The sequence below is a fragment of the Garra rufa genome, chromosome 5, assembly GCF_049309525.1.
Source record: "Garra rufa chromosome 5, GarRuf1.0, whole genome shotgun sequence".
Taxonomy (NCBI): Eukaryota; Metazoa; Chordata; class Actinopteri; order Cypriniformes; family Cyprinidae; genus Garra; species Garra rufa.
In genome coordinates, this window is record NC_133365.1 from 36,501,607 (window position 1) to 36,517,787 (window position 16,181).

General features: G+C 33.4%; 1 protein-coding gene across 2 annotated transcripts in view; it reads left to right on the forward strand.

Annotated features, from left to right (window-relative positions):
• The window catches only part of ppp3cca (protein phosphatase 3, catalytic subunit, gamma isozyme, a), a 103,921-nt gene that overhangs the window by 32,228 nt on the left and 55,512 nt on the right, over positions 1-16,181 (forward strand). For both annotated transcript variants that reach the window (XM_073840500.1, XM_073840499.1), the window contains exons 5-9: positions 6,502-6,647; positions 6,763-6,902; positions 9,773-9,850; positions 12,615-12,709; positions 13,240-13,365. In XM_073840500.1, coding sequence (XP_073696601.1) covers positions 6,502-6,647; positions 6,763-6,902; positions 9,773-9,850; positions 12,615-12,709; positions 13,240-13,365 — 585 coding nt within the window. The remainder of the gene's footprint in view (positions 1-6,501; positions 6,648-6,762; positions 6,903-9,772; positions 9,851-12,614; positions 12,710-13,239; positions 13,366-16,181) is intronic.

A 16,181-nucleotide genomic window follows, 5' to 3' on the forward strand; every position in this document is an offset into this window, starting at 1 on the left:
CGGAACTTTGCATAAACTCCGCCTTTCACTTTGACCACACCTCAAACCCCAGCTGGCCTGCTTTGGCCCAAGGTTTTCGTAGGGCCGAAAAACCGGGCCATTGGCCCTGAGGAAGCACTGACGAGGCACGATCAGGCCCAGGAAGTGACAGTGGAAATGCGACTGGCCCTGGCACACACTAGCACACCCGCTTTTGGCTAATGTCTGCTGCCAGAAAGTGCCCAGGTGTTGAGTTATTAGTATGCTGGATAGTGAAGTGGCTGGGGCTCATCTGGCTCACAAAGAGCCAAACCCGATGAGCCATCGTACACTATGCGCAGCATTACCTCTCCTGATTTAGGAGAGAGTAATGTCTTTTCATTGTGAAGCCTCTCATTAGCATTCTTTTACAATCATTTATTTAAAACCTTAATTCAATGCAGCCTGACCAGCCAGGATCTTGAATAGAGATGCAAGAAGCTGTTTAGCTTCTTTTCAGGCTTGGGTTTATTCATGCTCCAGTTGCTTACAAATACAGAGGCATATTTGTTATCCCATATTTCTACACAGGGGTTTCTTCTCGCTCGTCTGATGTGGTCGAACCGGGTTTGCGGCTACTGAGCCAGGAGCCCATCTGCCTCGAGGTTATTACAGGATTTCTAAAGCCACTGCTAGGAGATCACATGACCAACCTGGACTTATTTTCAGCTGTTGACACCTGAAGTGTCCATGCCCTTCTGCCTGCTGTGTCATAGCAGCTAGCAGCCACAATTTTTTTTAATTTCAGAACGCTTGTCACTTGGAATATATTAACTAGTATGATGTCTTTGTTTCCTTCATAGGTTTGTAATTAGTAATTGTATGTATTAACATGAGTGTGAAGAAAGTGCACACTTAATCTTGTTTTTGCAAAGCTATTATGTAGTCTTTCAGCTAATGCCATGAGTACACTCTTAAAAATAAAGGTGCTTTAAAAGGTTCTTCGCAGCGCTGCAATAGCCATTTTTGGTTCCTTACCTTTTTATAATCTGAAGAACCTTCTTTCGCCACAAAAACCTTTTGTGAAACAGAAGGGTTCTTCAGATGTTAAAGGATCTTTATAGAACCATTTACACAAAAAAGGTTCTTCTATGGCACCGCGAAGCACTTTTATTTTTAAAAGTGTACCTTTTTTAGTATGGTTAGGTAAAAAATATTGATTTCTCAATTTTCATTGAATCTCATTTTTATGAAATGATATGGATTCTTAAATCCCAAGAATCGATTAGTCTGGACTATTTTTAGGTAATGAACGGAACATTGTAGCACACCTCCCATTCAATAAATCGCAATAAGATTTATGATTTGTTACTTTTGATATGAAACAAAGTCAGAAATTTAAAATTCGGTCCATTTCATTACAATATTCAAAAAAGAAATACCCTTTTAGCGCAATTTTATGTGGACTGACAGATCGCGTAGTGCCTCAGTTCAACAGAAGCTTACATGAATGTGATTTATTTTCTCCAGTTTAATACCAGTTTTAGAACGAAATAAACATGAATGAACATCCGAAGGTTTATTAAAAGAGAGTACAACTTACTGAAATCCGTATTCCATCTCATGCAATCATAAATCATGTTATAAGACGCCAGTATAACAGCTTGTAAACAATGTCACGTAATGTGATAATTACCTCAGAAAAAAAAACACATTTGGTGACCATAAATCCATTAGCCAACTAGAAATAATATTATATATTTAGCATTTTGCTAAATATATGCACCATATAACATTTATTATAGTTTTTCACTGTTCTTTAATATTTAATTTTGAATAAATCTTTGAAGTTTTTATGACAGCCACCATTTATTGTAAATGTTTATATTTCAGAAAACTAATTGGAGTAGAAATATAATTATGTAATTTAAAGTTTAGTATTATATTTTTAACCTTCAATATTAGTAATGTAGTACCAACTGACTCTTATGCATATTTTACAGCGTTAGTTGAGAGATTTTTTTTTTTCTCATGAAAATTTGCCATGTTCTGTACCTGATATATCGAAAATAATTGATATTGAATTAAATAGGTATTGGAATCATATCAAATCGCAAACTTCCTGAAATGTGTGCTTTTTTATGTACTGATTATGGAAATAATATATTCTAAAAGAATATACTCAAGTACAAATTGAATCTGATGCTTTTACATGCCATTAAATTGAACTGATTATACTTTCAATACATATTAAATGCATATTAAAAGAATTATGTTCATATTTCTATGTAATTTCATAATTACATAATTACTATTGTTTTTAAATGCGGTTAAAGTGTGTAGAGAGGGACAAGATGCACCGAGAAGCATTTGTGCTAAACTAAAATATAATTTGTCAGTTCTAAACATTGTCTATTTAAGTATATTTAAAATATATTTAATTTTTACCATTTTAAAATGAAATATTGCATAGCACACAGTAGTAAAATTATATGAGATAAGTAAAACATTATTAGATTTTACGATTATCAAAACAAATCATTTAAGTTTTTGTTAATATATTATCTGCAAGTAATTTTTTTTATTCTTTTATAAACCTTTAAAATGTAAAGTTCACTACCTGAAGCACATTCAATACTTTTTCCTAAGATTATGACGGCCATATGTTTCAGCTTTGCTAATATCATACAACTGTATACTATAGCATATTATATTATGCTATAGTATATAATACTTCTGCTTCTTGATAAAACCCAAATTGAATTTAAATGAAGGTTCTTTTAAAGGTCTGATTAAAACCCTGATGATGGTTTTGTGTGGGTCAGTGGTACTAGTCTATTGTGCTTGAAATGAACACTGTTTGCTATTAAGCTCATACAATAGCTTTGCTATTGTGCTCTGCATAACAAAGATGGAGGTGGTTTCATGGCTGAATGTTCAGTGGAAGCCCAAGTGCTCTCCATGAGACCTCGCTCCAGGAGCGAATGTGTAATACGTTTTGGTGAATAACCCAGCTGTATTTAGTGGAAACTAGAAGACAAGACTAATGAGACTACTTCAGTCCAGATACTGAAGTATTAATAAGCTTAATCAGCAGCTGAATTAAGGATTCGCATTGCACTAATTAGGCTCATTTGAATTTAATTGAATAGTCCCTGCTGCTTTTGTGTCTCCTTGGTGGCAGGTTTTGTCGCTTTAGGTGTAGTTATTACGTTATTACTGTCTGCCTGCATGTGGATGCGATGGTCGTGACATTATTATGCACAAATAATTTAACATCTTGACAGTCTTGATATTGATGACCTTTACTATAGTGTATATACCAAGTCAAAACTGAATTGTAAATAAAAACACTGAGTAATGTCCAAAACTCATTAAGTACATGGAGTTGCTTTTTTTTTTTTTTTTTCTCGTAGTTACATACATGGTTAAGTCCTTGTTTGATCAATTTATTGGTAACATGCATGTTTAGTAAGCAATTTACTAAAGTGTGTTTTAAAGTACCACTGCCAATTCTTTTCAATTCCAAGTACCGCTCAGATGTTTGGGGGCAGTAAAATGTTTTTTAAGAAATTAATTTTTATTTTGAGCAAGGGCTAATTTGATCAAAACTTGTCTGATATATTTCAAATAAATACTGTTCTTTTGAACTTTATGATCATTATAGAATTCTGAAAAAAAAAAAAAAGTCATGGATTTCACACAATTTTTAAGCAGCACAACTTTTTTAACATTGATTTAAAAAAGAAAAGAAATGTTTACTAAGCCACCACAGGAATGAATTACATTTTAAAATATATGAAAATAGAAAACGGTTGATTAAAATTGCTAAAATATTTAATAGTATTACAGTTTTCCAGTATTTTTACTATATTTTCAGATAAATAGCCTTTGTAAGCATTAGAGACTTTTTAGGAATTCTTAAATTCATTTAAAAATAGATGAAATGAGTTGTGCAGTGCCCCAAGAAAGTTTTATTTTTTATTTTTTTCCAAATTCCATTTATTTTTTTCTTTCTATTTTAATTTTTCTGGATTACCTTTTTCCGGTAGAATTTTTCTAGACTCTGTTTTAATGGTTAACTTAAAAACCATTAAAAAGCAAGTCTAATGAATTGAAATCATGAAACTTACACAATTTAACAGTAATTCGTTAGAAGTTAAACAATTACATTTTAAGGCCCAATTAAATACAATTTATTTTTTTCTTAATTTTCGTTTTATTTGTACCAAATTCTGTTTTCATGAATTTTCTGGATTCTATTTTAATGGTTTTATTTTATTTTTTCCAAATTCCATTTTTTTTCCATTTAAATTATTCTGGATTCCTTTTTTTTTTTTTTTTTTTTTTTTTTTATTTAAATTTTTCTAGACTCTGTTTTAATGGTTAAATTAAAAAAATATTAATCAAAAAGCAGGTCTAATTAATTGAAATCATGAAACTTACACAATTTAACAGTAATTTAATAACCGTTAAACAATTACATTTTAAAGCCGAATAAAATACAATTTATTTTTTTCTTAATTTTAGTTTTATTTGTTCCAAATTCTGGTTTCCATGAATTTTAATGTTGTTGTTTTTTTTCCAAATTCCATTTTTTTCCCCATTTTAATTTTTTTGGATTCCTTTTTTTGTTTTAATTTTTCTAGACTCTGTTTTTAAAAAAAATATTAACCAGAAAGCATTTAAGCATTTAACAGTAATTTAATAAAAGTTTAACAATTACATTTTAAGGCCCAATCTCAAATTCAGTTTTATTTGTACCGAATTATAGATTCTATTGTAATAGTTTCATCAAATTTTATAAACAAAAGCATCTCTAAATAATTTATTTTATCAAAAAGTATATTATTTTTATTTTTATTTATTTATGTTCAGAAATACTGTTGTGTATTTAGATTTTTATGGTAAATAAATTCTGGTAAATAAATTTTCTGATAAATATTACGCAAAGAGTAATGTTTTAATAATACATTTATTAGTAGTAGTAGTAGTAGTAGTATCATTACATTAAGTGATATATTTCTGTCACTATTTCTTCAAGTTAAACTTTTATTTTGATGGGTTGCTGTGAAGACCTTTGTTTGTATTTGATATGATAATAGTTCAAATGCTAATGAAGTGACTCTCAGAGCAGTTCTGTCTGTTTTCTGGAAATCATAAGACTCTAATTGTGTATGAAAATCAAGTCAAAAATCAAAAACCAGTGACCTTTAAACTCCAATATTCACACTACTAATTATGTATGATTATTTAGAAACATCTAGCCTAGAATCTAGACGCGCCCCTAGCGGCAGCAAATTACATTTGCTTCCAGGGGCAGTCTAGTTACTCTCCGTTCACTTGAGATTTCTAAAAATCCAAAATCGACCGGGCCAATCACGAGTCGGTGGGCGGGTTTAACATGACGACGACTGACGTGCGACCATAAGTTCCGTCAGACATTCTCTGGTTCTGTGAATTATGCCTGAGAAATAGAGCGATGGCTCTATTGAGGATGAATGGATGAATAATACGTTGTTTATATTTATTGAGTTTAAACGTGAAAATGTCTAGTATTATTGTATTAGTGTACTGTGATTAAAGAGGATCACAATGCTGAAAAAGCATGTTTGGATTTTAAATCAAAATAACCGATAAATGTTGTGTTTGTGGTAAAGAGCCGCGGATCAGTTACGGACGCTGTGTGAAAGCAAAACGAGTCCGTGCTGCTTTTGCACCGCATACATAACGCACACGGACTGCAGACGCACTGTAGACAGAGTATGTGTGAAACAGGCGTCAGACATTCTCTGGTTCTGTGAATTACGCGTGAGAGATAGAGCGATGGCTGCCGCTAGCGAACAACTTTCTTTCGAATCGACTTTGGCCGCCACTCTGAAAGACTTGAAGTTAAGCTTTTCCACAACACACATGCAAGGAACTCGCTTTTCCGTCGCTCTGACTGCGTAGTACGTCACCTTCTTCGTTGCTCTGATTGGTTGTAGCGCTATCCTATTGCGTGGAGAGGGAGTATTGAAAGACAACCGTTTATCCCACCCCTCTGGTTGAGCTCTGTCTATGGAGAGTGCCCAGACCCTACATTTATGTGGGTCTGGCTTGTCAGGCTAAGAAACATCCTTATCGTATGTTATTTCATAAAGTGGTTAGGACAAAATCAGTCATGGAAAAATTGGTTATGATAAGTCCCACCTATCATAAATAGCCTATGATCTTTATCTGTATTTCTTTTTATCAATTGTTTGTTCAAATGCCAAGGTCCACCTTTGATAAAAATGTTATTGAATGAGTGATACACTGCCCATATAAATGACTACGTAATTTGTTATTGAAAGGCTTGAGTTATTGATTGCGTCTAGTTCAAGCTATGTATTCTTAGTATCTATTTTATGAAATAAATTCAACAGTGCAGCTCAATGAATCATATTTGATCTTCAATGATACGCTGAGGGAAAGAGAAATTGGTCTGTCTGGGGATTTCTTGACTTCAGTGCTCTGAATTCTAATAGATGGTCGTATTTGTCTGTCTTTGTTCCCTCACAGGTAAAATAAAGTATTCAGAGAGGGTTTATGATGCATGTATGGAGGCCTTTGACTGCTTGCCTCTTGCAGCTCTTCTAAACCAGCAGTTCCTCTGCGTACACGGTGGCCTCTCACCAGAAATCAACTGCTTAGATGACATTAGAAAAGTAAGCAGCTGTTTATGTTCCGTCTTTTTCTTTACAGCCTTTTTTGATTAGAAAACAAGATGTGTTCATGCCTCTTTCTTTCTTTCCTTCTTTGTCTGTACACTGTGTTTTGCAGTTAGACAGGTTTAAGGAGCCCCCGGCGTTTGGGCCTATGTGTGATTTGATCTGGGCCGACCCGGGAGAGGACTATGGCAGTGAGAAGACGGCAGAGCACTTTAACCACAACTCAGTCAGAGGCTGCTCCTATTTCTTCAGGTACTGGAGCAAAGCGTTGTTCATTGGGTAGATCTCCCAGATTTTTCAGTCAATTCAACATGACTCACAATAAAAGTTATTATGCTTACAACTTATATTAAAGGAGTGATCTACTTTGAGAGCAAAAATTTACAGATGATGTTCTCACCCCGTTGTCATCCAAGATGTTCAGACGGGAGTTTTTCGACGTACCCTAACTATATTGAACCAGATTGCACAGAGCACATGCAGAGCTAGACAAGACGAGCATTTGAGGTTAAAAAGTGTATACATTTAAATTTTTTTAATTTTGAAAAAAAAAAAAGAAAAAAAAATGACTGATCGTGTAGCTAGATAAGACCCTTCAAACTGCATTTTGGAAGGTGGGCACCATAGAAGCCCACTATATGGAGATAATTCCTGAAAAGTTTTCCTTAAATATAATTTCTTTACAACTGAAGAATCTTGGATGACAACGTGGTGAGTACTTTATCTGTAATTTTTTTGTTCTGGAAGTAAACTACTTATTTAAGTATATTTACATTCATTTACTTTTTATTTACACATAAATGTAGTATTTTAAGTTATAAATTATAATTTGAATTATGTTAATTATCTGTCTATCTAGCAAAATGCTAATTCTTTTTTTTTATCTAGTTTAAACTGGTTTAGGCTCTCTTTTTTGCTAAATCAGCTGGTATTAACTGGTTTTGGCAGTTTTTTGCTAAATAAGCTGGTTTAACTGGTTTGAGCTCTTTTGTTAGATTAGCTGTTTTTTTCTTTTGCTAGATCGGCTGGTTTTAGCTGTTTTTTTTGCTAATTAGCTGGTTTTTAGATAATTTCGGTTAAATTAACTGATTTTAGCTGTTTTTCGGCTAAATTAGCTGGTTTTTAGATATTTTTGGTTAAATGAACTGGTTTTAGCTGTTTTTTGCTGGATCAACTGGTTTAAGCCAACTGTTAGCTTTTTTTGTCAAATCAGCTAGTATTAGCTGGTTTTGCCTTTTTTGTTTTTGTTGATTTTAGTTGGTTTTTAGCTGGGGTTTTTGCTAGATCAATTGGTTTTAGCTTAGCTGTTGTTTTTTACTAAATCGACTTTTAACGCTACTTTTTGTTAAATGAGTGTTAAATTATCTGGTTTTAGCTGTTTTGTTAAATTAGCTGGTTTTTAGCTGTTTTTTTTTTTGTTAAATCAACTGGATTTAGCTGTTTTAAGCTTTTTTGTTGTTGCTAAATTAGCTGGTTTTAGCTGTTTTTTGTGGGGTTAAATTAACTGTTTTTAGCCATCTTTTAGCTTTTTTGCTAAATCAGCTGGTATTAACTGGTTTTTGCTGGGCTTTTTTGCTAAATAAGCTGGTTTAACTGGGTTTAGCTCTTTTATTAAATGAACTGGTTTTTAACAGTTTTTTTTCTTGCTAGGTTAACTGGTTTTAGCTGTTGTTTAGCTTGGTTTTTGCTAAATCGACTGGTTTTAGCTGTTTTTTTTTGGCTAAATTAGCTGGTTTTTAGATGTTTTTTGTTAAATGAATGGTTTCTAGCTGTTTTCTTGCTAGATTAACAGGTTTAAGCCAACTTTTAGCTTTTTATTTGCAAAATTTTTTTTTACTAAATCGACTGGTTTTAACTGTTTTAACAATGTTTTTTGCAAAATTAGCTGGTTTAGTTGGGTTTTAGTGTTTTTGCTAAGTAGGTTTCAACTGGTTCTAGCTGTTTTTGGCTATTTTTGGTTATTTTTGAGCAGTTTTTGGTAAATCTGATTTCAGCTTTTTTTTTCTTTTTGCTAAATTAACTGGTATTTAGTTGTTTTTACTAAATCAACTGTTTTTTGCTGTTTTTATTTCTTTTAGCTGTAACATGCAAGCACCTTACAATCAGTGTGTTAAATCAGGCTGGCAATGTGCTAAATCAGGCTACCAACATGTTAAATCATGTTAGTGATAGATAACATGAGTTAGCATGATTAGTATATCTATATAGCTAGCTAGCTAAAAAATACTAAATTAAAACTCAAAACCATCAAACTTCAAGCTTTTAGAACTACTTCAGACTTAAAATAAATAAGGCCTAACAAAAAATAGAGAAAAACAAAAAAAATAAGAGAAGAAAAGAAAAATAAGAAAAAAACATTTAATTATGTAATACAAATCAACCACTAGGACATAAGTGTCCAACATTTTAGAAATTGTTACTTTTGATTTGGTTGTTTTATGTTTTTTTTTTGTGTGTGTGTGTAGTTATAAATCTTGATATTTTTAATAATATACATTTCTGTAATTGATGCACACAAAAATCAAAGGTTGGTAAATTCGGCTTACTTTAAAACAATTATTAGTTATTTTACATTTTCATAAGTAATCAATTACTTTTTGAATTATCTTATTTTTACCTGACCATAAAATAACTCAAGCCCTCATATTGTGTGTTTAGAAAAAAGGTGCTTGGGATGTTATTATAAAACTTTTATTTTTTATTTTTTTCCTTCTTTGTGCTTGGTCACAAACTGAGTCATTCAGGCATCTGTGAGCCGGTGCGGAAATCCTGTCTGATTTGCACTGACTCCTGGAAATAACCTGATCTGTGTCACCCAGCTGGTTTCGTTCTGGGTGTGTATATATAAATGTGTTTATTCGCTGTTTGCTTGTCCAGCTGGCATTTGTTTGTACCACGCCAACTGAATGCTAACAAAGTGCAGGTGGTGGTCTAATAGCTTGACAGTTCACCGTACTGAAACCGATTGGACTTCAAGAGAACCCCAGAAACCTGTATTCAGAATCATCCAGTACACTGGCCCGTGCTTCGTTCGGTATGAGCAACAGGGGTTGAGATGTTTAAAGACCTGAGAACTTGTCACTGTGAGACCCTCAGACATTTGTCTTTCTCTTGTTTTACAGTTATGCAGCGGTCTGTGACTTTCTGACAAACAATAACCTGTTGTCAGTAATTAGAGCACATGAAGCACAAGATGCAGGGTAAGTATTGATTGATGTTTCATGATAAAAAATGATTCAAAAGTTTGAGCTTTTGCTTAAGTTGGCTTGAGAAAGCCAACTTACTGAAATGCTGTTTAAACTTAGTTATTATTCTTCTTCTGAGAATTTCTGACTGCTACTCCTCCTAGACCTTTAACTCTACAAACTCCAAACTTCAGACTGATCTGACTTACGGTTTTCATTAAAATGGCGATTAAAACTGGGAAAATCCCATAGATTTGCATTGATTGAATGTTCAAATGAGCCAAGTCTATTCAAACTTCAACTGTCAAAACTCCCAGAATCCTTTATCCATCCCTCACTCCATCCTAAAACATGCTAACAACATGTTAATTAGGCTAGAAACATTTTAACATGCTAATCATGCTAGAATCATGTTAACATGTTAATCAACCTAGTAACTTGCTAATCATGCTAGTATTTGCTAACATCATGTTAACGACATTCTAATCATGCTAGCATAGGCTAATAATGCTAGCAACATGCTAGCACAGGCTAATAATCCTAAGAACATGCTAACACCATGTTAATCATGCTAGAAACATGCTAATCATGCTTAAACATTCTAACAACATGCTAATTAGGTAAGAAACATGTTAACATGCTAACAACATCCTAATCATGCTAGAAACATGCTAACAACATGTTAATCTGGTTAGAAACATGTTAAAATGTTAATCATGCTAGTAATGCTAACATCATACTAGGGACATTCTAGTCATCCAAGCTACATGTTAGAAACATGTTAACAACATGCTAATAATATTAGAAACATGCTAGTGCCTTGTTAACGATGTTAGTAACATGCTAGCAACATTTTAATGATGCTAGTAACTTGCTAATAATGCTGGTAATGCTAACACCATGCTAGCGACATTCCAATCATCCTAGCTACATGTAAGAAACATGCTAGTGCCTTGTTAATCATGTTAGAAACACGTTAGCAACATGTTAATTATGCTAGTAACTTGTTAATCATGCTAGTAATGCTAACATCATGCTAGCAACATTCTAATAATCCTAGCTGTATGTTAGAAACATTTTACCAACATGCTTATCATGTTAGAAACATGCTAGTGCCTTTGTTAATCCTGTTTGAAACATGTTTTCAACATGTTAATGATGCTAGTAACTAGCTAATCATGCTAGTAATGCTAACATCATGCCAGCAACATCCTAATCATCCTAGCTACATGTTAGAAACATGTTAACAACATGCTAATTATGTTAGAAACATACTAGTGCCTTTGTTAATCCTGTTAGAAACATGTTAGCAACATGTTAATGATGCTAGTACCTTGTTAATCATGCTAGTAATGCTAACGTCATGCCAGCAACATTCTAATCATCCTAGCTACATGTTAGAAACATGTTAACAACGTGTTAATCATGTTAGAAACATGTTAGCAACATGTTAATGATGCTAGTAACTTGCTAATCATGCTAGTAATGCTAACGTCATGCCAGCAACATTCTAATCATCCTAGCTACATGTTAGAAACATGTTAACAACATGCTAATCATGTTAGAAACATGCTAGTGCCTTTGTTAATCCTGTTAGAAACATGTTAGCAACATGTTAATGATGCTAGTACCTTAATCATGCTAGTAATGCTAACGTCATGCCAGCAACATTCTAATCATCCTAGCTACATGTTAGAAACATGTTAACAACGTGTTAATCATGTTAGAAACATGTTAGCAACATGTTAATGACGCTAGTAACTTGCTAATCATGCTAGTAATGCTAACATCATGCTAGCAACATTGTAATCATCCTAGCTATATGTTAGAAACATGTTACCAACGTGCTAATCATGTTAGAAACATGCTAGTGCCTTTGTTAATCCTGTTAGAAACATGTTATCAACATGTTAATGATGCTAGTAACTTGCTAATCATTCTAGTAATGCTAACATCATGCTAGCAACATTGTAATCATCCTAGCTATATGTTAGAAACATGTTATCAACGTGCTAATCATGTTAGAAACATGCTAGTGCCTTTGTTAATCCTGTTAGAAACATGTTAGAAACATGCTAGCAACATATTAATGATGTTAGTAATTTGCTAATCATGCTAGTAATGCTAACATCATGCTAGAAACGTTCTAACCATCCTAGCTACATGTTAGAAACATGCTAGAAAACACGCATGTTAATGATGTTAACAGCATGCTATCAACATGTTAGCAACACCCTATTGACATGTTAATCATGTTAGAAACATGCTAATCATGCTAACAACATGATAGTAACTAGATGTGTTAGTAACATGTTAAATAAGTTAGAAACCTGTTAGCAACATGCTATCTATCCATTTATCCATCCATCTATCTGACAGACTGTATTGCCTTCAAAACATTCAAGCTTTGAAACTACTTTAAACTTTCAAACTTTTTTGGACTGAAAACCATAAAATGTCAACAATTTCTAAAACTTTGAAAAACTTTTTCACACTTTCTGATCAGGCTTTTCAAGCCAACTCAAAGTTTGTCTTGACAAACTTTTTTTTTTATCTAGTTTATAAAATTTTAGTTTATACATCTTGTGATTTCAGTGTAGTCTTTCTGTGATTGCCTGTTGAAATATACACCATCTGCAACTGTGGATCATTACTCACTGAATGTGACAAGAGTACATTATCTAACAATGACAGAGAGCACTTCCTTTATTGATCTATGCCAGATGCCTTGTATGCACACTGAGCTAATCTACAACTATTGTTTGTGTTTCTCTTTCAGGTACAGGATGTACAGAAAAAGTCAGACAACAGGCTTCCCTTCATTAATTACCATTTTCTCAGCACCAAATTACCTAGATGTCTATAACAACAAAGGTATGTTTTTTGTTACAATTTGTTGGTCTCATATTTCATGCAGGCGTTTTTGCTTTAAAACCAAAGACGCTTTTCATCTCCTTAAACTGTTCTCAAACCCTCAAAACCCCAACGTTATTACTTTGGAAACTTGAATCACAGCCCTTTTGATAAAGCCTTGCGAGTGAAGAAATTAAATCAGTCCCTGGATTTACAATCAATTTAGCAGTCTTACATTCTCAGCTAACAAGATTGCCTTTTTCTTTATTTATTTAAATAATTTATGATAAACTTTTGATTTCATGTATTTATTGTTAGACTCTGAGTTTCTAATTTGGCCCGCTGAAGGATAATACAATAACCGCCAACTGTGCAAAGAAAAATATACCTTGCAACTCTGTAAGCTGTAATTATTGCCATATACTGAATGTGAAAAGTATTAGATGACTGCTTGTGAACCTGTGTGGCAGCCTATCAGGTTGCTTTTCTTTTTTGTTTTCTGTTGGTTTTTATGAATGTCCATGACATCTTCCCTTGTTTTTCCTCCTCAGCGGCTGTGTTGAAATATGAAAACAATGTCATGAATATTAGACAGTTCAACTGCTCTCCTCACCCATACTGGTTACCCAACTTCATGGACGTGTTTACATGGTCGCTGCCCTTTGTGGGCGAGAAAGGTAGGTGTCCAAACTTTTGATTTTTAGGGACTATGAGACTGAGATGGTAGCATTTGACTGGCCATGTGGAGGGGAGGCGAGAATGACCTTGTTGATGACGTGTCTTTGGTGGCTGACTGTGTCCTCTCAGTGGGAAGAATACAGAAAAACTCAAACCTGAAACGTCATATTAACGTCATACTTTGTGTGCCAGCATATCGAAGGGCACCTTTTATGAAAATCATCTGAGACTTGAAGTGACTTGAAGTGTACATGGGTGTAAGCCACACATATTTTGATATTTGAATTTAAAATAGTCTTTTTAAAGAGGAACATTGGACCTCAGAATAGAGAACTACATACAGTCAAACCAAAATCTATTTAGACACCTTCAACATTTCTCACATTATCACAGCTTATTCACTATAGTTTTGAAAATGGTAATAAAATGACAAAAACTCAGTTGTGTCAAAACAAATTCAGCTTGATAGTGTCAGATAACTCTGATAGAAAGGTATTTAATGGATTACAATCAACAACAGGTTACAGATAATGTACTCTCTCCACTGTCATCCAAGATGTTCATGTTTTTTTTTCTTTAGTCGTAAAGAAATTATGTTTTTTGAGGAAAACATTTCAGGATTTCTCTCTGTATAATGGACTTCTATGGTGCCCACGAGTTTGAACTTCCAAAATGCAGCTTCAGAGGTCTGTCAATGATCCCAGCCATGGATGAAGGGTCTTATCTAGCGAAACGATCGGTTATTTTCTGAAAACATTTACAATTGATATACTTTTTAATCTCTACACAGAGTACACACAGAGCTAGACAAGACAAGCATACGAGGTTAAAGCGTATATAAATTGTAATTTTTTTATTTTATTTTATTTTTTAGAAATAACCAATCGTTTTTTCTAGATAAGACCCTTCTTTCCTCGGCTGTGATCGTTTAGAGCCATTTGAAGCTGCATTTTGGAAGTTCAAACTCGGGGGCACCATAGAAGTCCATTATATGGAGAGAAATCCTGAAATGTTTTCCTCAAAAAACATAATTTCCCTTATAACTGAAGAAAGGAAGACATGAACATCTTGGATGACAAGGGGGTGAGTACATTATCTGTCAATTTTTGTTCTGAAAGTGAACTACTCCTTTAAGCAATGCTTAATTTTGCTCAGTCTGTGGTGAAAAAAGGTCGCATTAGCAATTAAAGAAAAAACACTCAAGCAAAACATGGTCAGGTCAAAGTGTCTGAATCATTTTTGCTCCCAAATTTTACTGGTAGTCTTGGTGTCTGAATAATTTTTAGTTTGAGTGTAGATATGTAACATAGCAGCCAGGGGTGGGTGATATGGCAAAAATATCATCACATTTTTTTTTTTTTTTCCAGAAATATCATGATTTATGATTTTATCACGATTCTTTGTCATGTTGGTTTTACTATTTTGCAAGTTCTCTGAGCAGTACAGCCAAACTAATTTCCCTATTTCAAAGTCTTACAAGTTAACAAAATATGAAATAAAAAGAATGGCGGATGTTTAGGCCAAATTGGGCCTAGATAAAAAAATCTTTGTCATTTTTTTCAACTTTGTTATTTAAAAAAAAGAACAAAGGCTACAAGTTACAAATGCACATAATATACAAATAAAATAAATTTTCAGGTACAAAAGGTGTATTTAGCAGTAGCATTCAAGAAATTAAATTATAAAATATTTAAAAATAAAACACAATATACATTAACTCTTATTAAAGCAACTGTAAAGCAACTGTATTAAAGTTCTTCAGTCAAGAACAGTGAGTGATTTTTTTTTTTTCTTTGTGTTTTGTTTTTTATTAGCCTACCATTACCCAAAAATGACAATTATGTCATCATTTACTCACTCTCAGGCTTTTTTTAAACATCAAACCTGTTAAAACTTATTTTGAAGAATGTGGGTAACCAAACAGTTGCTGCGTCACCAGTTACTTCCATAGTATTTGATTTATTTTTTCCCACTATCAAAATCAGTGGGGACCAGCTACTGTTATCCACATTCTTCAAAATATATTCTTTTGTGTTTAGCACAAAAAAAATGAATGGAGGTTTGGGTCAACATGCAAGTAATTTTTTTTGGTGAACTGTCCCTTCAATGACAATCGACAGCATGTTTAGTTTTAGTTTTGTTTTTTTGTTTTTTTTGCACGCACCTGATAAATATACAGGTGCTCACCTGTTTTTCTCTCAACTTTAGACATAACCAACTGTGTTTATATGTAATCTTTGTATGTTTTTGACAGTATTAGCAAATCAGATGCGGAAGATTGCTTAGTCCAGTAATCAGGCGCTTTTTGACTGGCTTTTAGCGCGCACGTTTCAGGTGTACGTGCTCATGAAGCGCATGCCAGAATAGGTTGCGGACAAAATAACATTATTTACCGGCAAGGCTTTAAATCACATGCAAACAGGGCTCTACAGTGCGACCATTTCAGTCGCATTTGCAATTTCAATTTCCCATTCATAAAGACAGTCACTTGCTTTATTCCTGAATGAAGCAGCCGTTTGAACGAATCGAATGATATGATTCAGTAATTAAATCAGTGTCTTGCTGCCACCTGCTGGCAGATCTTTTCAGTTATTTAAATCATTTAATATTTCTGTATTCAAAATTTTATATTTAAAACGTTAATCTCAACATGAATTTATCAATTTGATTGCACTCATGCCACTTCTGAGCCTCATTAAACATGGAAAGGTACAAATAAAATTCCCCTATAAATCACTTTGGGAAGGCGCATTTTTTTTATCAGATTTTTTGATTATTGTTTAGAATGTGCTCCTGAAATTTTGACTGTGCACAA